Genomic DNA, 22,502 nt, shown 5'->3' on the forward strand with positions numbered 1-22,502 from the left:
AATGAGCACTACTGCCCAAATGCTGTCCTTGGGAGCAGAGGAAAGGAGTTAAATAGAACGAATCGCGAAAGAGAAGAACTGGAAAAGTGCATGTTGACAGGAACATGAAGACACCAGTCTGCAGCTGAAATCTGACCGGATTATCTAGTGTCCACAGAACTTACTATTCTAGCACTACTTACCCACCAACATCTTTCCTTGGTTTTTGAAGTCCATATAGCACTCAGGAGGAGGGCTTTAGGAGCAAACACTTATCCTCATTATATGAGCTGCAATGTTACACTCAAGCACAGCATTCCTACAGAGACTGAATGGCACACTCCACAGCACCTTGCTGCATCTCTTCTGACATGCCTGTATCCCTTACCACAGCTGTCTGATCACCCATAGGTACCTGTAATAAACAAAGGAAAGGGTTCAGAGCTGCTGCAGTACCTACCTACCAAGTAGCTGTACACATCATTTGTATCACAGCTGGCAACAGGTTTGCTGCCGCCATTTCTGCCGGCTGTGGCACAGGCGCAGCCCGTGCTCCGCGCCAGAGGAACGGGGGTTTAAACCCTCACTTGGAGCACCCGCTCCCCAGCCGGGAGCCCCGCAAGCGCCGCCGGAGCGGTTTCAAACCCCGCCTGTCCCTCCCCAGCTCCTCTCCAGCCCGGCAGTCCCTGGAGAAGGCGCATCCGCTCCAGCGCCCAGCCCCGACGGCCTTTCCCTGACGAGAAAAGCGAACGGAGGCCGGAGCCCCGCACCAAGGGCCCGGAGCCCCTCTCGACGACGGTTTAACGGCCTCGAGTGTGCCGCGGTCTCCTTAGGGTATCCCCAGCCGCGCCCCGCCGGACCGGCCCCCAGCAGAGACCAGCTCATACCGCCTTCGGGCTCGCCTTGCCCCGCAGTGGGCCCGGTCGAGGGGGATCGCGACTCCTGCCCTTCGCCACCCGGCGCACCGGAGCCACAGGGGAGACTCCCGTCCATGGCGGAGACCCCCACAACGGCGACAAGACCCCCGCGGCAGGGGCTGGGACCCGGATGGAGCCGTTCCCGGGCGGGCCCGCGGGCACGACGGGACGCGTAGTCTTTGGCCGCCGCGGAGCACGACGGGAGATGGAGGCCCCGGGACGCAGAGCGCCCTCCTGCAACCGCCCCCGACCCCGAGCCCCGGCCGGGCGGCAGGAAGGGCTCTGCCCACCCCGGCCTCCGGAAGCGCTCCTCTTGTCAGCGCCGCACGGGGCGGAGGGACCGGCAGCAACGTCCCGAGCAAGCCACCCACCCTGCCCAAGGCAGCCAGAAACAACATCGTGGGGGCCAGGCGGATCTAGTCTTTTATTTTCCAAAGCACTTCTCTGAGGCACCAGCAGAAACAGCCCAGGCCCTGGGGCAGCACATCCAGCCACACAGGAGGGGAAACCACCAAAAACCACCTCGGAAGAAGAGGATTGTGACAGGAAGAACTAAACGCTCTCTGTACTTACATAGCACAAGTGGTAACTGGGCAATACTGTAGACTGCTAGAAAACTCTCCAAGGCAAAACTGCTCCAACAGCTCTACTAGCAAAGAAGCAGCCTTTGGGGAAAAAAAAATAATATAAAAAAAATCATGGAAGACTTTTTTTGGTATTTTTTCCTTTTTTATATCCACAATGTAATATCATCTGCTATAGCATAATCCCTGCCTTTGCCCTTGAAGATCAAGGTCTGCGTCCTCAGGAAGGCTGCAGTAACTAGTCAGAGGAATCTGCACAGTCCTGTAACCAGATGCGAGGTTCAGTAACAGTCCGTGGGTCTAACCAGACTTGAACAGAAGAATAGCCACTTGGCCGAGGTAGAAGTAGATGAAGTGCTTGGTCTCATGAGTCACGTAGCTGCCGAAGTTCCTCCCCACGATGCAGTGCCAGGTGGGATTGTATTTCTTGTCAAACTCCTGCAATATAGATCACTAGAAATTAAGAACTCTTCTAAACTGGTATTCACTCTCTGAGCAAGGCAATTAGAGGAAGAGCAGATGCTCTTAAACACTAGGATTATCTTATTTACATCTTACTGCTTAGTCAGACAAAAACAAAAGAGACACAGTGCTTCCCACCCGAAGCAGCAGTAAGTTTAAAACGTTATTTCTGTGAAGGGAAAGAAAGTCTTCCTCTCCCTGCAATTCACAGCAGCATCTGAAACTAGAGCCCTTGAGTAAAAGCTTCAACACTATAGTTTATACCCGCAGAGATTAAGCCGTAATTTAGACCTCACTGTTCATCTGCGAAAGGGATGCAGTGGAAAATTCTCTGCCACATGCTCTGTAACACAGATACTATCAACAAATCTGAGAACGGGTGGTTTACTCCTGTCAAATCCTTTGCAACTTCACAGTAGCTGCTACAAAGAATATCTGAAAAATTAGACTAAACTCTCTTTTCCACTGTCACAGATAATTCCTGCATTTGGGAAATAAAATAAAAGATGCCTTTCTCAACTGTGGGCATAGCAAACCAGTATTCTCTAGTGGAAAGAATCATTCTGCTTACTGGAAATACTTTTTATGTTCAAGAAGCTTGTCTGCCCTACATATCCTGAAGCAGAGCCTCAGGCTTTAAGTCCAATGAGATAATTTGAGTGGTACCACAGTATAAACAACTCGAGCTGGGTACCTCCAGAGAACGACCCCAGAGGAATTCCTGGAAAATTACACCATCACAGTTGGCGTTCCTCACCCCTCACATATCAGTTTAGAGCAATAATATTAGGGTCTGGAGTCTTGCTCTTCACTGGACCTCTTCATTGTCCCTGGGCCATACATTTTTCATGTTATCTCTGAGGTTGTGGTTTCTGATAGCAGTTGTAGCTTCCTTACCATGCAGCCTGAACTGGCTCTTGAGCCCCTCTTTCATGGGACAATCACAGATGTCAAAGTTTAACATGTCTGCGTGAGAATTCACAGCTTGCAGCCTAAGCCTTCAGCAAATGTATAAACTAATGCTAAGCAGTTAACGCCAGACAGCTGCAGCCCAATAATCCTTAACATTTAAACAGCAATTCCACTCAGATCAGTTTAACTTCTATGGACATTCTTTAGTTTCTCCATTCTCCGGAGTTGACGAAGCAGGAAATTATCACAACCAGATCTTTCCCATGTTCAGTATTGTTAATCCTACATAAAGAATGACACAGACATTGCAAACAACAGATAATCAGTGCCACCAGGGATATTTTTTGTGGTGGGATTTTTTTTCCCCTCCTTTTTTGCTTATGTCACTACATAAGGAGAGCTGTGATTACAGTAGACTTGCAGAGAACTACTTCACTCTGCAATTATTGACCTAGCTGGACAGAACTGCGAACAGATCCTTAAGATTAACTTCAATAAAACTGAAACCAAGAACTATGTAAAACAGGTTTACTCCCAAAGGAAAACCATATGAGAACACAATAGAGGCCCTGTGTTTTGTACCAGCTCATCAGTCACAGGGACAGTCAGTGGCCACTCTCTGTTCACCTTGGGCAACAGGACAGGGCAGAAAAGGCTTCAGTAGAAGGTACTGTGAGAGAAAAGCAGAACCTGGAAAAGTCCACGTAAAGGGTGGAGAAAGGAACATGAGGACAGCAGCCTACAGAAAGTCCAACTTGATTATCTGGTGTCTCGAGAACTTGTTTCTCTAGAGCTACTTGCCTAGCAGCATTCTGCCTGCTTGATCTTTCATGTGCATAGATATTTCACGAGGACATCACAAGCAAACATCTACCTTCTTTATGTGAGCAGCAATGTCCTTCTCGATGTTGTACTTCTCCAGTGCCTGTGTAGCACACTCCACAGCGTCTTGCTGCATCTCTTCTGACATGTCTGCATTCTTGATCACAGCCTTTCGATCACTCATGATTGCCTACACTGAGCAAAGAAGAAGAGAATTCAGAGTCACAGGGGCTCTACCTGCCAGGATAGAGCACCTACTGTACACACAGGTACCACCATTCCAGAGAGGTTTCGGAGCCCGTGCAGTGCCCTCAGCCGTGGCTGGGCAGCATTTCTGCCGGCTGTGGTACAGGTGCAGCCCGTGCTCTGGGCCAGAGGCACAGAAGTTTCAAGCCGCCCAAAGCGTAGCCGCTCTCCAACTGGGAGCCCCACAGACGCCGTCGGAGCGGTTTCAAACCCCGCCGCCCGTCCAGCTCAGCCCTCCGCAGGCCCTCTCCAGCCCGGCAGCGGTCCGGCGCAGGCCAGCAGCCCCGGGAGAGGGCGCAGCCGCTCCAGCGCCCAACCCTAACGGCCTTTCCCTACCGAGAAAGCCGAAAGGATCCCAGGGCTCCCCACCAAGGACCACAGCCCCGCACAGCTCCAAGAAAGCCTCCAGCCTGGAGCTCCCGGGGGTGCGAGAAGGGCTGAAGTAACCCCTCAGCAAAGGCCGGGGCAGCGGTGGTGCCCGAGCACCACCTGCTCAGCGTCAGCCGTCCCAGAGACCGGATAAGACGAGGCACGTTTCAGGAGCTGCCCCAGCTTTGCGCCTGCACCTGTTCCCATAGCGACGGGTGGCGGCAGAGATGGAGGCCGAGCCCTGGGTTGGGTGGGGGCGCGGCCTAGGGCGGCTCCGCAGCCTGGCCTCGGGGGAGCGCAGGGCATGGTGCGGCCGCAGCGCGCTGCTGGCGGGTGTGCGTGGGATAGCTGCATTCCGGCGGTGCGCGGCCTCGGCTTGGCCTTCGCCTCTTTGTCCTCATGGCTGAGCCGCCTGAACGTGCCTGCTTGCAGGCGTTTGTGCAGCAGTCTGTGACTGCAACATGAGAGAGGCTCTCCCGGTCGCTTCTCTGGTAGGCAAAGATCATCTCTCCCTAAAGCTGAGGCAGACAAAAGAATCCCAAGCAAAACAGGTCCAAAAAACATGTGATGCTTTGCGAGGCATCTAACTACAAAAAAATATAGGGCAAAGTAGCAAAATCAGAATTTCACTGTTTGCTCAATTCTGCATAAAAAACATGAGAAAATCGGGGTAGGAGCTGGTGAGGGCGCTACTGTCCCCACATCGTGGTAGGGGAGATGGCTCCACGTCGGGGAGTGCAGGCTCAGGTCTCACCTCAACCTGTTACGAGGAAGGGTTATAGGACTTGTGTCTACAAAGCTGAGGTAATTCCTGGGTGATTCAAATAATGTGGTAAGCGGAGCAGCTTTTTTGGGGAAAAAAAAAAGGCAGAAAAGGTCCCACATTTGTACTAATGTCCCTAACAGGAATCAGAGGCAACTCCTCCCCCTCATGGGAACCCGCAGACCAACCCTCCCACCTCCTCCCGATGAGGTCTTTGAGCCAGGAAACTGCAGAACTAAAAATTTAAAGAGATTAGCACAAAACTACTTGCAAAATTACTCAAATCCGGTGTATGGAGTGCCTCGGGTTTGGTTTTTAACCCTGTCAGGTACATTCCCCCAGCACATAACCAGTTGGCAGCACCGGGGTGTTCGGGGCCGGACCCCGCGTCCTCTCAGGCTGTGGAGAACCCACAGCTCCCGCCGAAGCCGGCAGAGCCTCGGCACAAACACCCAGTGCGGATGCTGAGCACCCCATCCGCGTTCCTAGAGCCGGGCACGGAGGCAGCCGCGGCCGCGCCCCGCGCCGTGAGGCGCTGAGGGAGGTGGGCGGGTCGTGCCCTTGCAAGATGGCGGCGGCGGCGCTGTGCCCGTGCCGGGCCGTGCTCGCCCTGCGCGGCGGGGCTCTGCGGGCGCTCAGCGGTTCCGTGCGGGGCCTGGCCGCGGGGACACAGACACACTTTGGCTTCCAGACCGTGACGGAGGAGGAGAGGAGGGAGAAAAGTGAGGGCAGCGGCCGGGTCCGCTGCCGGGGAGGGCGAGCTGGGCCGGGTGGGAACCTAACGGGGCTCCCTGCAGCCGGCGCGTAGGGGCTGTGGGGATAAAGGGTGCTGGAGTGGTTGGTTTGAGACGTTACTGGGAGCCGCAGGGCATAATAGCGCTATGCTAGCTTCATTCCTCCTCTCAGCTCTGGAGGTGTTACGGGAGAAGGCTGCATTTCTCCAAAGGTGTGTGTCAGGCAGCAGGCTTAGTACAGTTCGATTGTGGTTTTTGTAAGGAGTTTTCAGGTGGTATTCTTCAGTTCCATATGTTGACAGACCTTCACGAGGCAATAATTGTCCTTTTGCTTCTAGAGGAGCATTTTTAAGTAAATCGCATCTTATTCTCCTGTTCTTTCTTTGCAGTTAACCAGGTCTTTGAAAGTGTGGCCAAGAAATACGACGTAATGAATGATTCAATGACTTTAGGGATTCATCGAGTGTGGAAGGACATCTTCGTGCATAAAATGAACCCTTCCCCAGGAACACTTCTTCTTGATGTTGCTGGAGGAACAGGTAAATGATTTTGGTGAGTTCCACATGACAATGCCATTCTAGTTTTGAACTGTTTGAGCCTGCTCAGAATTAAGTTGCCTACACTTTTCCTCGGTCCTGTGTCTTTGAAACTAGTGAAGCATCTACTTGCTTTTCAGAGAAAGGTTGAGAGCTAACTCCTTTGTGGTTTGGAATATCTTGCTCCGAGGCTCTGAAAGTGTTACAGTCCTACCATGATGTGTTATGGAAAGCTGTTTACGTTTGTAGGAAGTCACAGACTCTGCTTTTAATATGTTCCCTTTACCTATATATACACACACACTCTCTGGCTCTCCGTACTGTATGTGTGGGTTTTACTTTTATTTATATGCATATATATAAATAAAAATGAACTCAGTTTGGTGTTCAAAGCCTCATGTTCCAATTTCCTGCAGTCAGAAAACATTCCCAAACGTATCTCTTTCTATTCAAACAACTGCAGGTGACATTGCCTTTCGCTTCATTAATTACGTTCGCTCTGCACGGGAACAGCAGCTCCAGCGGAAGCTGAGGCACCATCAGAACTTATCGTGGCAGGAAATTTCTGAGAGTTACCAGGAAGAGCAGTTTAAACCACTGGGGGATTCCCAAGTGGTGGTCTGTGACATTAACAAAGAGATGTTAAAAGTTGGGAAGCAGAAAGCACAGTATCTTGGCTACTCTGAAGGTGAGTCATGCGTTGTACCGTGTCAGTAGCGTGCTTGATGCATGGTAGCCATTGGGTAATCACCCCCTTCAGGATCACAATATACGTTGTGTGGCCATGGTGTATACTGTACCTGTACTTTTGCCAACGTTGAATGACCTTTTTTCAGTGAGCATGTAGTACATTGTTCAGATGTACAGTGATCCTGTTGAATAATACTTGAACTTTCAAAAATACATGTATGGGAGTGTCCGTGAGGTCTGATACCCAGCTGTCCTTCAAAACTGGTTGAAGCTAAAGCTGCTGTTTATATCTGTGCTAATAAATCTGATTTTACTAAGGCAGGTAATGCAAAAGAGCTCAGGCTTACAATGATTACACTAAAGATCTTATAATGGGTATTTTAAGAATGAAGGCAACAAAAATGCAGGAACTAAGGGATATTGTAAACATATAAAACCTTCCACAGTTAGAGCATATGCTGAAAACACTCAGAGCAACTGCATTTGAAATTAAATTTGAATGTCTCCTGGCAATAACTGTGGTTTTTCTGTTGTGTTTTGCTCTCCTCCATGGTCACTTTCTGGCATCCTGCCCTTTGAAACTGCTGACCTCTGCTGCAGAAAGCTTTTGGTTTGTTGTTTTTTTTTTCCTGCAGTTTTTTGTTTGTTTGTTTTGTTTTGTTTTGAATTTGAGTCACCAAAACCAATGACTTTAAGAACTATTAACTATAAACTGTACCAATTAACTATAAAATGTACCAATAACCTGGACATGCACAGACAGACGTGGCCTTGATCCACTGGGGATTGGGAAGCAGCAGCAGGACACTGGCAACAGGATCACATGCCGATAGTGCTGATGAAGGAAGCGTGGCTTTTCATGTGCTTCTGTCTAGGGAAGCTTTCTAGCAAAATGTTTTTAATGTGTTGGCCATTGTTGCATGGCAAGATATTAATTATTGTTTGAGCAGAGATTCTCTTTCTGCACCTTTACTACAAACAGATGGCAGCCAGTGTCTGCAAAGCTGGTTGCTTTCCACTGCAATGCAAGATTTGGGTGAAATCCTTTTGGCACACTGCGAGCACATGTATACACAGAAGAATGTTTTGGCTAATCTGCAAAATTGAGTACTTTGGCTTGAAAGACAGCTATAGAGTACAGGGCTTTGAAAGATTTGTGAGGCTAGACCAAGGTGTCTTTCCTCCAACAAAAATGTAAAATTGAAACATTAGCTTTAAATATCACCTTTTTAATAACCTGGAATAGGTAAGTTCTGGTCTTTCTGGAGCAGCCTGAATTCAATTCTGTGTCCTTGTCTTTTACTACAGGCTTATCCTGGGTACTTGGGAATGCTGAAGAGTTGCCCTTTGATGATGATAAGTTTGATGTTTACACAATTGCCTTTGGAATCCGAAATGTAACTCGTATTGATTTGGTAAGTTGCTGTAGTGTATCCTAACATGGTGTCCTTATAATTCATCTGAGTTTTTTATTCTAGCAGAAGTAGTAAAGGAGGAACTCCTTTGGATAAAGGAGCATTGTTGTCTAGTCCTGAAACATTTAAAATAAGTGGCATGTAGTGTGCAACTTGTTCAAATGGAAAATGCAATTAAATGCTCCACCTTTGTCATAAAAAGTTAGATTTATACCAGTTGCACCCAATCCTTCCAGCTTGGCAAGCCACACAGTCTCTTCCTAAGGCAAAAAAATGGCTGAATGTTACAGTCATTCCCCACCTTCTCCTGACCTGTGATGTGTCTGGATCTACACATGCCTGGTGTAGTCAGCCTGCATATCTGAAAGGTTCCTGAACACCTGATCTATATCCCACCTGCAGTGGGTCCAAAACTTCCTGCCTTGTTCTGTTTCCCTGCCTGAGCCAGCAGAACTTCTAGAGCAGAGAGTGGAAAGCAGCTGGCTGCTGCCACCACTGCCATTGTCTAACCTGTTCAGTTTATTTCTGCTTAGTGTCTTCACACTGGCTGATAGTAGAGTTCCCCATAAAGAATGAGTATGAGTTTAATTAGGGTAAGTAATACTCTTTGTTCTAAACAGTATCTGTCCTTCAAGAATGAATAGCTGTCTTGGGAAGAAGATAGGTTAGATCGCCTGTCTATCTGGACTTGTCTGTGTCTTGGAGGAGCGTGTTACAAACTTGTCAGTGCTTCTTCTGTGGAAGGTGTAGTATTTGGATCCAGACCACCTTGAACTGTATGCCTTTGAACTTCCTTCCTTAATGTGGATAGCTTTTCACAAAGCTATGTCTGCACCCTTCCGAAGCACAAGCCCTTTGTCTTCATGGATACAGCAGGCTGATAGCGTAGTTCCCAGGAGACCAGGTACAAAACACATCCAAGCCTCCAGTTCTCTTGCAGAGCTCCTGTCTCATATGTGTACTGTTTGTATTTTATCTCTTAGGAACACAACAGCTGAAGCCAAGCAGGTGTACAGCCTGCAGAAGTTCTTGAATGCAACTGTGGTGTGCTCTCATATGAAAAAACATACAGCTCTAAACAGTTTGTCTTGGTTCTCCATAGGGGTATTATTTGGGATTTAGCGTAGAATTTTCAAACTAGCCAAAGATATTCTTCTTCGCTCTCCTTCCTTCCTTGCTCTCACACATTGCTCATCCAAAACCCAGTATCATTTCTTCTTTGATCCTTTGGGTGTGCCTCACAGTTGAGTAAAATCTTTTATTTAAAAAAAAAAACATCTATCGTGCTCTCTTCTCATTTTCAGCTTCTTGTAGCTGAGTCACCCTCTCCCTTTTGGGTTTGGTCTGTAATTACAAGGGCTCTGCTGGCAAACATTCATCAACTGAGAGGAGGGAAAAAAGAAGAAAAATTGCCAACCTGACGTCATAGTTTCGATACAAAGTCTGGTGTAAATCTGTTTATGGAGCAACAAGAGTATTTGCAGTTCAGTTCTGTTGTTTGGTTTTGTACTTGCCTTGGGATGCTTCTCCACAAGTAAATATTGAAGATTGCCAGTCAGGATTCTCTTTCCTCCTCTCAGTTCACCACCAAGTTGCCATCACATGGCATGAGAATAGGAGAGCGCTGTTCTACGGAAACTAACTCACCTTGTCTGCTTTGTGTCAGGCACTTCAGGAGGCCTATCGTGTGCTGAAACCAGGAGGAAGGTTCCTCTGCCTTGAATTTAGTCATGTCAGCAATCCTATCATTTCCAGGTAGGAACATGGGAACATTTGATGCCATGTCACAAGGCTCTTTTATTTGTACTCAACCAGAATTAGTGATGGAGACCCTCTGAGGCCACCACACTATGCGCTATTAGAATCATATACAGATTCCAAGGCATGGTGGTACAGAGATCACCTTGTGTTGGAGAGAGGTGGTTTTAAGCTTGTTTGTATTAATCTGTATTTTCTGTCTCTCTGTGCAGGCTCTATGATCTATACAGTTTCCAGGTTATCCCTGTTCTGGGTGAGGTAATAGCTGGTGACTGGAAGTCCTACCAGTATCTTGTGGAGAGCATCCGACGTTTCCCCCCTCAGGTAAGACAATATTTCTCTGAATTCACTAACACACAAACCATGGTCCCAACGTAACCTTATAGGCAGCTGCCTTCAGGTTTTTATAATTCTGGAACTGTTATTTTTCAGGAGGAATTGAAGGCAATGATAGAAGATGCAGGCTTTTTTAAAGTGGATTATCAAAATTTGAACTTGGGCATTGTTGCCATTCACTCGGGTTTCAAACTGTGAGGCTACTGTGTAGCAAACCAGGAAGTGTCATTTTCCTTACGAATCTGAAAGGTGTGGAACTTTGTCAAGATTGAAGAGGAGTTTTAAGAACTTGGGCAGCAGATAACGTGTTCAGCTGTCAGACCCTGAGGAGCAGCAGCACCTTTCTTCCCCCAAGAGATCTGCAGGTTGATGGAGTGACTCCTGGGGAGTTTCTTACACTTGCATTTGCCTTCAAGCGCAACGTAATGGACAAGGCCAAAACTGAGCAATGCTGACAAACAAAGCCACTTCAGTTACCAGTGGTGTGGATACAGAAATAGACTTACCAGTATTCAAATAAGATGCCTCCTTTTTCTTTTTTACTACGGTTCAAGGAGGATATTGCACTAGTGAAAAATAACTTGAATTCAGTAGATTTTTTATTAAGTGGTTATTGTCTTTGTCATGCAGGCTTTAAAGGATTTTCCCCGTGATACCTTTACCCTTTTCAAGGGCATAGGGAAGACTTGTGAAATAAAACCAACTCTGCATCAACTTTTCTCACTTAAGTATTTTAGCCTTTGTAAGATTTCCTTTCTAAGAAGGGGAATTTTACCTGGAGGAGAATGGCCACGTAACCATTTTGGGATGAGATGTTTTCACCTCCATATGAAGTCTTTGTCAATGCTAGATGCATAATCTTTATGTAAAAATAGTACGCGTTTCCTTCTGTATACTTGCTTCTGTAGCAGGATATAGAGATGGAATGAAAAAAAGTCTAGAGAAGGTAAATTTACATTCAAAGTGACAGCTGTGTAATGAACTAATATGAATATTTCTCCTGAAAATGAGGAGACTCCTGCTTTTAACCCACCACTTCACTTGAAAAGAACACTCTCTTCTAAACGCCAGAATTTGTGCTGGAGGTTGTGCCCACTGAAAACGGTCTTATCAGGAACTGGGGAGCAGTCTCTTTCTCTCAGGAAACTACCTCTTGTTGTTCTCTGTTACTCAGAGGCGAGCTCAGGCTTCACGTGCTCTGGACACGGGGGGCAGGACGGAGGTGGGAATGTTCCCCCTTCATTCACAGTAGAATAAAGGGTAATACAAGCACTAAAAAGGCAGAAGGGCAGAGAGGAGTCTTAAAGGATAAACTTGTTCCAACAGTTTTATTAGCAAAGAAGCCATCTTTTGAAAGAAAATAAATACAAGGAAGACATTTTTGCCATTTTTATAGCCACAATGAAAAAAAACAGCTGCTACAGCAAAATCCCTGACCATGAACAATACAACAAAAGACCTGAAGGTCTGTTTCCTCAGGAAGGCTGAAGGTAGGAGGCTGTCTGGAGTTGGTGCAGTCCTGTAACCAGATGCAAGGTTCAGTAACAGTCCGTGGGTCTAACCAGACTTGAACAGAAGAATAGCCACTTGGCCGAGGTAGAAGTAGATGAAGTGCTTGGTCTCGTGAGTCACGTAGCTGCCGAAGTTCCTCCCCACAATGCAGTGCCAGGTGGGATTGTATTTCTTGTCGAATTCCTACAGAAGGGAGAAGTAGAAAGTCAGCATTTTGGTGAGAATTGCACTAATATTGTCTAGCAAGGGCTATTTTTGCACTTGTTAACAAGTGTTGCTTTTGGAAGAAGGCAATTAAGAAGTAGCAGATGCTCTTAAGTGCAAGGATCATATGTCACTGTATAACTCATCTGCTGCTTAGTCAGACCAAAAAAAAAGGTGCTACTGAGCTGAGCAGGAATAAGCTTGAAACATATGTCTGGGGAAGTAAGTTTTCCCCAAAAGTCACACCATGAGCTCAAACAGTAACTTTTAAGACCTTCACTGCTTGTTCTGATTCTCTAGACTAAGCCATTATTTTGACTTCAGTAGCTATTTTCAACAAGGCTGTTGAAAAAAACCTTAGATGGAACATTCTTTACTATATCCTTGATACCAGGTCCTGAGCCCGTGTTCTTCCTACATGCTGTAGCCTGGAGCCTGCTATGACTTTCAGATAAACTCGGGTTGGACAGAGCCTTGGGTGACATGTTGAGGGTGAGGTGTCCCTGCCCAAGGCAGGGGGTTGGAACTGAATGATCTTAAGATCCTTTCTAACCTAAAACACTCTGTGATTCTACAATTCATGTGTACAAGACTACTCTCAGTAAAAATGCACAGTCAGTGGTTATATACTGCAGTCCCCAACAGCCATCACCTGAAGAGATTTTGGGAAGAGCATGCAGGAGTTTGCATTCTGCTCAACCCAACCCTCCAACTACTTGCAGCTCAGGCAGGCTCCCAGTAGGAGTCAGAGAAAAAATCTGACAACTGTAAGCTATGAACCATCTGTTCTGCGTTGGCACAAACAGTTTGTCTTACATGTGCTGTGCAAAAAAAAAGCAAAACCACTTATTCCAGGGTCAGCAAACCCCCACTTGTCAGATGGGCTCCACAGAACCCTGTCATCAGTCACAGGGACAGTCAGTGGCCACTCTGTTCACCAGGACAACAGAACAGTGGCAGAAAAGGCTTCAGTAGAAGGTACTGTAAGAGAAAAGCAGAACCTGGAAAAGTCCATGTAAAAGATGGGGAAAGGAACATGAGGACAGCAGCCTACAGAAAGTCCAACTTGATTATCTGGTGTCTCGAGAACTTGTTTCTCTAGAGCTACTTGCCTAGCAGCATTCTGCCTGCTTGATCTTTCATGTGCATAGATATTTCACGAGGACATCACAAGCAAACATCTACCTTCTTTATGTGAGCAGCAATGTCCTTCTCGATGTTGTACTTCTCCAGTGCCTGTGTAGCACATTCCACAGAGTCTTGCTGCATCTCTTCTGACATGTCTGCATTCTTGATCACAGCCTTTCGATCACTCATGATTGCCTACACTGAGCAAAGAAGAAGAGAATGCAGAGTCACAGGGGCTCTACCTGCCAGGATCACCTACCTGTGAGCACCTACTGTACACACAGGTACCACCATTCCCAGAGAGGTTTCGGAGCCCGTGCAGCGCCCTCAGCCGTGGCTGGGCAGCATTTCTGCCGGCTGTGGTACAGGTGCAGCCCGTGCTCTGGGAAGGGGAACGGGAGTTTAAACCCCTCTCACTTGGAGCACCGGCTCTCCAGCCGGGAGCCCCGCAAGCGCCGCCGGAGCGGTTTCAAACCCCGCCGCCCGCCCTAGTCCCGGTGTCTCCTCTCTGCAGCTCTTGCCTCCTCTTTATTTTTCCGGGAGAGGGGGGAACATGTGTGTGGGTTTTGTTTCGTTTTGTGTCTATCTGTTTGTTTCAAATGAAGCAAGACGCTTTGGGAGATCCCCGGGGCTCTGTTCTGTTGGGTTTCACTCTCCCCGGGGCACTTTCTGCTTCTGCTCTTGTCAGCAGATAGAAAATTGCTGTTGAGTCTTCCATAGCTGGTGATCTGTTAATAACAGGACTGCGCTGTTTCGATAACAAACAGCACAGGATGATTTAGGAGAGGTTTGTCAGGCACTGGTTGGTGGGCCTGCCATTTGCTTATAGAAATAAAACCTCAAGAGCAGTCGTCTATCTCACTTGAAATGCAAATATTTTTCATGTTATTATATGGTAAGTACCTGCTCAGTGGCATTCATAGGAAAAGCAGCATAATTGCAAACAAGCTTTTGCTTTTGAAATCTCTGAGGCAACCTCAGAGGATTATACTGCCACCAGAATACTGGAACTGGATAATGTAATACTTTTGTCACTCTAGAGTATCTCAGAAATGATTCCTGACTTTAGCTCCCAGGATTTAGCATTCCAGATGGAAGAAATGCAGTTCCCAGCTTTGCTTTCCATCTTTGCCATTAGGAGGGTGTGCTAGCGACTGCTCTGAAAGTTATGAAATTAAGGGAGGGGTTCGGTAACTGCAGGCAAATTTCTACACATTTATTAAGAAATGGTTGGCTGAAGGAACAGATGTGATGAGGACTGCAAGAAATGTCAGTGTGGGTCAGATACTTGTTGTTAATGAGAAACATTAAAGAGAAACCTTCGAGCCTTCCTTGTTGATCAGGGATATAAAAGTATAGTTTCCAGCAGGACAGAGCTGCAGGAGAAGGCAGAACAAACACACTTGGGGACGGTATATGGAGGAGAGAAGGTGCCAAAGAAAACTGGATAATGGATAAGGCCTATCATGAGGTTCCTCTTGCAGATGGAGGTTAGACTGTAAGCACTTTTCAGTTGAGGCCTTTTTTTGCTGTGTCACATACTGTATTACTGCATCTAATAGAGATTTTTCTTGTGGCTCCTCATTACTCTCATAAGATAGTAATTATTAGCAACAAACTAACTTCTTTTTTTTTCATAAAACTGAAGAAATCACCTTGAAATGTTCTTAGTAATCCTGGAGTACGTATGCTAAGGCTTCTGATCCAATTTGATGTGTTACAGATCTTCATAGTAGTGGAAAATCCTTAGCAGGTATAAGTCAAGTGATCTCCATGGTCTCCAGGGAAACAAGACACATTTACATCATCTCAGAATCTGGCCTCCTTTTTTTATCTTCTGTTTGCTGTATCTATTGACCATTGAAAAGGATGAGTTATTTCGCAAATACACATTATGTTTGCCCCACTGCAGTTACCAGGAATTTACAGGTAGCGATTTTATTACGAGTCCTTAACTATATTTATTCACTTGCCAGGGTTTATAAATTGCACTGTGGCAGAATACTGTAAAGACCTGACCCAGATCCAGACCCACTTGCTCATCGAGGCCCTGCAGTGAAAGCAGATGAACCAGCACCTCATCCCCACCTCAGGGTGCAGCTGGGGCCCAGTGGGGCTTTGCACCGTGCTGTGGGGAACAGCACCAGGGAGGCCGGGGGCAGGCTGAGGCACTAACACATTCTGCCCCACAGGGAGCTCATCTGGCCTCTGCGAGGGTTCCTGCTCTGGTGGTTGCAGGTGTCTCTGTCAGGGCTGTAATTCCCGTATTAGTGGTGAAGCTGCAACAAACCCCTTCATTAAGGAAATGTGTTTTCCACTTAATGTGCACTTTGCGCTGCAGGGAACAGGCATCAGGCAGTTTGTTCTCTCACTCGAGAGAGGGGGTAAGAGAGCAGCAGTGACCTGGCAGTTTTAAGCTTAGCCTGCGCTGCACTGGGAATGTGGAATCATCTTTGCCCAAATGGTTGGTTTGGTTGTTGCTTTAACATAGCTACATATATTGGGTTGGAAGCTCCTGCAGCCATGCAGTTGACTCTCAAATTTCTTTTCCTTTTTCTATGTATGTAACACTGTCCCCACTCTCTAGGGTAGTTAGAGGAGGAGGTCAAAACAAATAGAACAAGTAGGGATTTCTCAAGCTGGGAATTCTCTGCTAACATTCTCGTTGTATGGTATGATTTCAGATCTTTCCTTGTCGTGGTTTATAAAAGTCATAAATTACTTTTCAGCTGAGCTTGTATATTTATAAAACTCCATCATCTGCAGGGTCTGAATCTTGAAAAGCCTGAGACTAAAGAGCTAATACAGTGTTATAGCTTTGCAAAGAGTTGGATTAGTGGGGTTAAACAGACTTTGATTCAACACTCTTAAAAGAATTCAAGTATCATAATAATTACATGTTTATGCATATATGTGTGTGTGTAATAGAAGCTTAAAGAAATAATGAAGTAACTGCACAAGTAAGAGAAGGACAAGTGATTGTTCTTACTTCTTGCCTGAGAAACATGAAAAGAAATATAAATCAAAGTTCAAAGCTTACCAAACATGCAGCCTTTGAGAGCAGTGAGTGAAAGTGGCTCCTACTCAGTAGCTGTGATTCCTTACACCAGCAAAGCTAGCTGTAGTGCTTTTCACTCAGCCTAGGCTTTCCATTTAACACATGGCACATGATGAATGGCCCGAGAGGCCATTGTCAAAGCAGTCTGTACACCTGGTGTTGAGAGCAAGCCTCTAATGGCTGGACACCAGTACTGTTCAAACTCCTTACTACTTTAATATACTTTCTAATATGCTTGAGATGTTAAGAAAACAACATGTGTGTCATTAATTTCTGATTTACACTACCTGTTGTTTGCAGGGACATGGGAGATGCAGTTCATAGGAGAAACAGTCATGACCATGCACAGGGAAGGGACACATGCACCAAGCTGGTGGTGTTTATTACACAGCTGTACAGAAAGACTTAATAGGAGTAATGACTTTTCTCTGTAGAGAAATACAGAACATGCACTGTATAAAATGGCTGACATCAAATTATGATCTCATGAGGTGAGTTTCTGCCTTGAGGGAAAGCATGTGCCTACATAGGCATGGAGGAGCCTACTTTCCTTCTGTCAAGCTCTTGAGAGCTGTAAGAGCAGACTCACAACTGGTAACCTATTACAACAGCACCAGGGGTCTTTTCTAGCACTTTCCTAGCTCAGCATGCCATGATCTCTTCTACTGCGTGGAGTTACAACTGGAATAAATAATTATGGATTCTTAAATCTGTATGGGGACAGGGCACCAGCCAGGAATAAAAGTTTGGTTTTCAGCTCTTTACTGTACTATTTATGGTCTGAAAGTGAATGGTCTGGACTATTTGGTTCTAGTTTGCTCTGGTAGTCCTTCAGCAGGTCTGTTTCTCTGTGAGCCTTGGCTTATCTTATCTTGTCTCTGACTGTTGGAGGTTCTGTGAGGAAGCCTCAGCATTCTCTGCCAGGGTAAGACAATGACAACGTATGTTGTTCGCTGGAGCAGTCTTCACCATTTGCCCTGCACAGCACCTCTTCCCGTGATAGCTTCCTGGCCTAAGGCAGAATCAGGGGGGGCTTCTTTTGTTCTTGGAGCTGTGCTACTTCTTTGCTACCATTTCTTTGCTTTGCCTTGGCTTTCTGTGACAAACATCCCATCCAATAGCTGATGGCTGAGGTGTATGCCCCAGCAGTCTTCTTATAGAATTTGAGGTATCAATATATACCTGTTACTGGAGGGTAACAGGCTGAAAACAGTTACTTTTCAGCACTCTCTTGCAAATAAAAAGAAATATCCCCACACAAATTCTATTTTTTCCCTCAAGATGGAAACTTCCCAAGCCAAAACTAAAACTGAGCCGCAAGAAAAGCCATCTAGAGCTCCCTGCTCAAAGATACTTTACTTGTAGAGTATTAACTTAACAGTCTGGGGTGTGGTTTCTGCAACTCTGAGATCTAAAGGAAAAAGTTCAGCACCCTTACAACCAAATTACAGCCAGTAAAATGTAATGATGTGTAGAGAGCCTGACGACAGAATGGCTGCATGACAAAGGCCACGATACCGTGCAGCTAGTTAAGATCTAGGCCCCAACGGCATAGTGACCTTGTGGTTAAGGGTTGCTCAAAGACAGGATGCACATCCTGCTGATGGGGCACATTGCAGATAGCTAGCAGAGCTGAAAGCAGAAGTGGTGGTGGTCGCCTAGAAACTTTTGCATCAAACGTATCTAAGCCAATAAGCTTGTATACCTTTGCATATGTGTGTACCTGATTATGTGCGCTATATAGATGTATCGCAATCAACAAACGAGACTTGCTGACCATGAGAGCATGAGGCTTGTCTTCCGCGACTCCAACAATGATGCTGACGTGATGCTTGTGTGAGTTTGTAGAGTAGAGCTAGAAACAGATCAAAGGTGAACCTGTTTCCAGAGCAGTATCTGCTCATCACACTGCTTCTACTAAAGCTGTTGCTAGCTTCCTGTTAGCAGAGTCTGCCTGGAACACTAAAGAGTACCAGAGTATCTCTATACCTAAAACCTGTTTCAACAAGTAATAAAGGTGTCAGTGTGCATTTAGTTCCCTGTGCCAACAGAACAAAAATGCCCAGCTCATAAGTAATTACATTATTTATTTACAACAAGCCTAGCCACACAAGGGGTTTTAAATAACACAAATAACTGCAGTGCTTTGTTTGAAATGCAAAAATGAATTAATCCAGAAAGTATTGCCAGATACACATCTGGAGGACAAAAATGGTTGTGGCAAAGACTTTTTCTTTCAGAACAGCCAGTTCTGTGTCTGAAAAGTGCTTTCTCAAACTATGTACAACTCCAGGCACTTAATTTATGATAATAAAAATATAAAATGCCCCATCCCTGGCAGTATTGCAGGACAGGTTGGACAGGGCTTTGACAACCTGGTCTAGTAGAAGGTGACTGTGGGAGCAGGTTGGAACTGGATGAGCTTTAAGGTTTCTTCCAACCGAGACTGTCCTATGAAAATTCGGTAGCAGCAAAATATTTGAGTGAATCATCTTCTCAAAGTGCCTTTTCTTCCATAATGAAAATCTGAGCTCTGTCAGAGATGCAGCAATGGTACAGACTCCTCCTCCAGGCCCCTCAGATACCTGGGGCTCTGTTACTTCTGACAGGGTCAGAGCCAGAGTCAAGCTAAAGGTGAGAAATAAGCAGAAGAGCTTTCCAATCTCTCTTGTTTCCCAACAAGTTTGTTGAGGAAAAATAGTGCTCTGGGAGTTTTTAATAATTACCTTTTAATGTTCTTTTTAAAGCCTTTAAGTCATTATCTTAAAGAGCAACATCCAGTTCACTTTGCTAAATAAAAGCACTGAGATCATCTGTCACGCTGCCTTCCAGCTTCATAAACATTGAATATTACAGCAGCATTATTCAACTTGTTCCACCTTCTACTGTAAATCATCTTACGAGTGCTCTTCTTTTGACCAGAATACACACCAGAGTATTTTGGCTGTGGCAAATAAAACACTGGAATGGCATTTGGGCTCTGGGCTAAGAGCTCTGCAGATAACTCTCTCGTTCTTCCAGCTTTGGCAAAGGGATGTTACCTGATAGAGAACAGAAAGAAAGGTGTGAGATCAGCTGTTAAGTTACCTCTGGGTAGTACAACTTATCACAAAAGTGCATCTCCAGTTTGTTCTAAGCACTTCCTTATTACAAGCTAGTGCTTCTGCAAGTGAATGCAGCTATGGTGGGTTACATTCCTCAGGTTAAGTCAAGCAAGATTAAGAGGTTTTTATATGCAAGACAATACCTGGTGGGGCTACAAAATATTCTTCTACTTTCTCTCTGGCATTTTTCAGCAGCTCTTTTGTGCAGTTGCCCTCTGTAACATCATCTTCTCTGAGATACAGACACCTGAAAGGAGGAAATTCTTTCCTGTTAAGGTGGTGAGGCACTGGAATGGGTTGCCCAGGGAAGTTGTGAATGCTCCATCCCTGGCAGTATTCAAGAGGTTGGATGAAGCCTTGGGTGAGATGGTTTAGTGTGAGATGTCCCTGCCCATGGCAGGGGGGTTGGAACTGGATGATCTTAAGGTCCTTTCCAACCCTAACTATTCTATGATTCTATGAAGAACAAATATTACTGTCTTTTAGCTATTCTATATGAAGTAGGAAGCATGGCTTATCTCTAAACCTGGTTTTGGTCTTAAGCAAGCAGTAAGACAAGTATTGGAACATTCTAAAGCATAAGAATGCCACTGACAGCTATCTGGGAGCAGTACGTGCCAGTCGTTCATGCAGAGTAAGATGCACCAAGGACCTGGGAGTTTCTGTGCTCACACAAAAAGAGCAAAGGTGCCAATGACACCTGCCTTCCACATACCACCAGGGTAAGACTTGTGCGTAAGCAAAGGAGCCGAATGCACAACCACAGCCATTCCAGGGGGAAAACAACAAAGGGGTTACAACAGCAGACAGTTTGATGCGGTAACTGGTACAGGGAGGCTGCTGTGATTGATTCATCACCTGTCCTCCAGCACTGAATCCATCGGTTCTACGCCATCAGTGTTCACTTCATGAAGCTGATCAGCAAACTGGATCGCCTTCTGCAGCCGCTCCACACCCTCGGAGTCACGGAAATCCACCAAGGCCAAGTGTTCCAAGCGATCCAGCACGTCCACCGTCACCTTCTGCGGCACAAACACAGACAAAACCGACTCTGATACAGCGCTACTTCCCTTTTGTTAGTGGAGCTCTCGTTCCACGGCAAGCCCCGGTTACAGCCGCCGGGACACGCCGATTGCTTTCCTGGAACATCAATGGAGCTCGCGTTCTCTCTGCCGAACGAAGGGCAAACAGCGCGGGGCGCAGGAACCGCCCGGGGCCGCCTCCCTCGTCCCTCCCCGCCCGAGCTGCCGTACCTGCGGGGAGCCCGGCGCGGGGCGGGCGCTCCCCGGTCCGCCCGACCGGGCCCGGACAGCGCCGCGGAGCCACCGGCTGAGCGCCAGCGCCCGCATAACGCCCTCCCGACGGCGGCCCGGTAACGTCACCGCACCGCGCCGGAAGCGTGTCAGAGCAGCGGCGCGGCGGGCCCGGTGCGGTGCCGGGGCTCGCCGCCGCGATGAACAGCGTCGGGGAGGCGTGCACCGAGCTGAAGCGCGAGTACGACCAGTGCTTCAACCGCTGGTTCGCCGACAAGTTCCTCAAGGGCGACAGCGCCGGCGACCCCTGCGGCCAGCTCTTCAAGCGCTACCAGCTCTGCGTGCAGGTGATGCCCGCCGCGCACCCGGTAACCCCCGGAGAAGCCGCCGCCGGCGCTCTCGGGATCTGCCCTTGTCTTCCGGTTCTGTCGGTCGTGACTCGCAGTGGTTCATGGGTTTCTGTTACTGGGTTTTTCTCGTTAATGAAACTTCCGGAGCCTGCTGGTTCCGAGGCTGTTTGTGTGACGGTATCCGGGCTACGTTTAGCGCCACAGCGGCATAAGGAGGATGCCGGAGACTCTTCATTAGGGACTGTAGTGAAAGAACAAGGCGTGATGGGTTTTAACTGAAACAAGGGAAGTTCAGGTTAGATGTAAAGAAGAAGTTGTTCGCTGTGAGGGTGCTGAGGCGCTGGCACAGGGTGCCCAGAGAAGCTGTGGCTGCCCCATCCCTGGCAGTGCTCAAGGCCAGGTTGGACACAGGGGCTTGGAGCAAGCTGCTCTAGTGGAAGGTGTCCCTGCCCGTGGCAGGGGTTGGAGTTGGATGAGCTTTAAGGTCCCTTCCAACCCAAACCAGTCTGTGACTCTATGAGTTCTCAGTACCTACTTGAACATCTCCACTATTGAAGCTTTATTCAAACCAAGCTTAAGACTACTTTCTATAGAATCTTTTTTTTTTCCACCAGAAATTATATTAGCACTATCAAGGTGCATCAGGTTTAATTTTTGTTTTTTTTTTCTAATTTCAGAAAGCTATCAAGGAAAAGGACATACCCATTGAAGGCCTGGAGTTCATGGGAGCAAGCAAAGGAAAAACTGAAAACTCCTCTTGACCTCAGCTGCATGGATGGAGTCACCAACAGGAACCTTTGACCTAAGGAACACCACCAGGCAGACGGCTTGACGCCAACTGGATATGACCTTTGTTAAAGCTGCTTTCTAGAAGCCAGGCACCTTCTCTACTTGTTAAAAAAACAAACCAAACCAAGACTGGATGATGTGGTAACTGCCTCCTTTTCGGTGACTTTTGGTGGTGGTTCAGCATCTAACAGCGTGCAAAAGCCCTTTGAACTAACTTCCCAGCGAATGTACTCTCTAGTGGGAGAATGCTTTTTAGAGTGGGCTGAGGTAGTAGTTGCTTTGTGACTGATTTCTCTTGCTTATTTATATAACACTTGAAAGTGTTTTAAGAAGTAATATGAAAGAGGTGGATTTCCTTTGTGTCCTCCCTGTGCTGCTGAATTTTGGTGGAAGAGGTTTGGTTTATATGATCCTGAATGCTGACGGGATAAACCATGGTTTTGTATCAGCAACAGAGGTGGTATGAAAGCACTCTATTGGACCTGTAGTAACATAGCTCCAATAAATATAACCAGGTTATGTTTCATTCTGATTGTGACCTCTAGGAAGGCCAGAATGTGAACAGGACACTTTTAATACTT

The 22,502-nt window shown here is 46.8% G+C and overlaps 5 protein-coding genes across 5 annotated transcripts; 2 read left to right on the forward strand and 3 right to left on the reverse strand.

The window, feature by feature from the left end:
• Positions 1–1,302: 1,302 nt before the first annotated feature.
• Positions 1,303–3,896, reverse strand: LOC130600229 (dynein light chain 1, cytoplasmic-like). Its single transcript, XM_057411349.1, has 2 exons — positions 3,729–3,896; positions 1,303–1,918 (listed from the first exon to the last, which is right to left on the reverse strand). Exons 1-2 carry the CDS (start codon positions 3,858–3,860, stop codon positions 1,781–1,783), a joined length of 270 nt encoding a protein of 89 aa, XP_057267332.1. The 5' UTR covers positions 3,861–3,896; the 3' UTR covers positions 1,303–1,780.
• Positions 3,897–5,589: 1,693 nt separating this feature from the next.
• COQ5 (coenzyme Q5, methyltransferase) lies at positions 5,590–11,251 on the forward strand. The gene is made up of 7 exons (XM_057411326.1): positions 5,590–5,776; positions 6,178–6,327; positions 6,788–7,012; positions 8,323–8,429; positions 10,096–10,184; positions 10,400–10,511; positions 10,620–11,251. The coding sequence occupies exons 1-7, from the start codon at positions 5,623–5,625 to the stop codon at positions 10,719–10,721; spliced, it is 939 nt and encodes a 312-aa protein (XP_057267309.1). The 5' UTR covers positions 5,590–5,622; the 3' UTR covers positions 10,722–11,251.
• Positions 11,252–11,832: 581 nt separating this feature from the next.
• On the reverse strand, positions 11,833–13,590 carry LOC130600211 (dynein light chain 1, cytoplasmic). The gene is made up of 2 exons (XM_057411327.1): positions 13,425–13,590; positions 11,833–12,218 (listed from the first exon to the last, which is right to left on the reverse strand). Exons 1-2 carry the CDS (start codon positions 13,554–13,556, stop codon positions 12,081–12,083), a joined length of 270 nt encoding a protein of 89 aa, XP_057267310.1. The 5' UTR covers positions 13,557–13,590; the 3' UTR covers positions 11,833–12,080.
• A 5,791-nt stretch (positions 13,591–19,381) lies between these two features.
• Positions 19,382–20,882, reverse strand: GATC (glutamyl-tRNA amidotransferase subunit C). The gene is made up of 4 exons (XM_057411278.1): positions 20,783–20,882; positions 20,388–20,551; positions 19,673–19,776; positions 19,382–19,466 (listed from the first exon to the last, which is right to left on the reverse strand). The coding sequence occupies exons 1-4, from the start codon at positions 20,876–20,878 to the stop codon at positions 19,411–19,413; spliced, it is 420 nt and encodes a 139-aa protein (XP_057267261.1). The 5' UTR covers positions 20,879–20,882; the 3' UTR covers positions 19,382–19,410.
• A 37-nt stretch (positions 20,883–20,919) lies between these two features.
• On the forward strand, positions 20,920–22,450 carry TRIAP1 (TP53 regulated inhibitor of apoptosis 1). Its single transcript, XM_057411280.1, has 2 exons — positions 20,920–21,129; positions 21,810–22,450. Exons 1-2 carry the CDS (start codon positions 20,983–20,985, stop codon positions 21,891–21,893), a joined length of 231 nt encoding a protein of 76 aa, XP_057267263.1. The 5' UTR covers positions 20,920–20,982; the 3' UTR covers positions 21,894–22,450.
• The last annotated feature ends 52 nt before the right edge of the window (positions 22,451–22,502 follow it).

The sequence above is a fragment of the Pezoporus wallicus genome, unplaced genomic scaffold (assembly GCF_028554395.1).
Source record: "Pezoporus wallicus isolate ANWC-B61680 ecotype Strahan unplaced genomic scaffold, APGP_CSIRO_Pwel_v1 contig_6401, whole genome shotgun sequence".
NCBI classification, from domain to species: Eukaryota; Metazoa; Chordata; class Aves; order Psittaciformes; family Psittacidae; genus Pezoporus; species Pezoporus wallicus.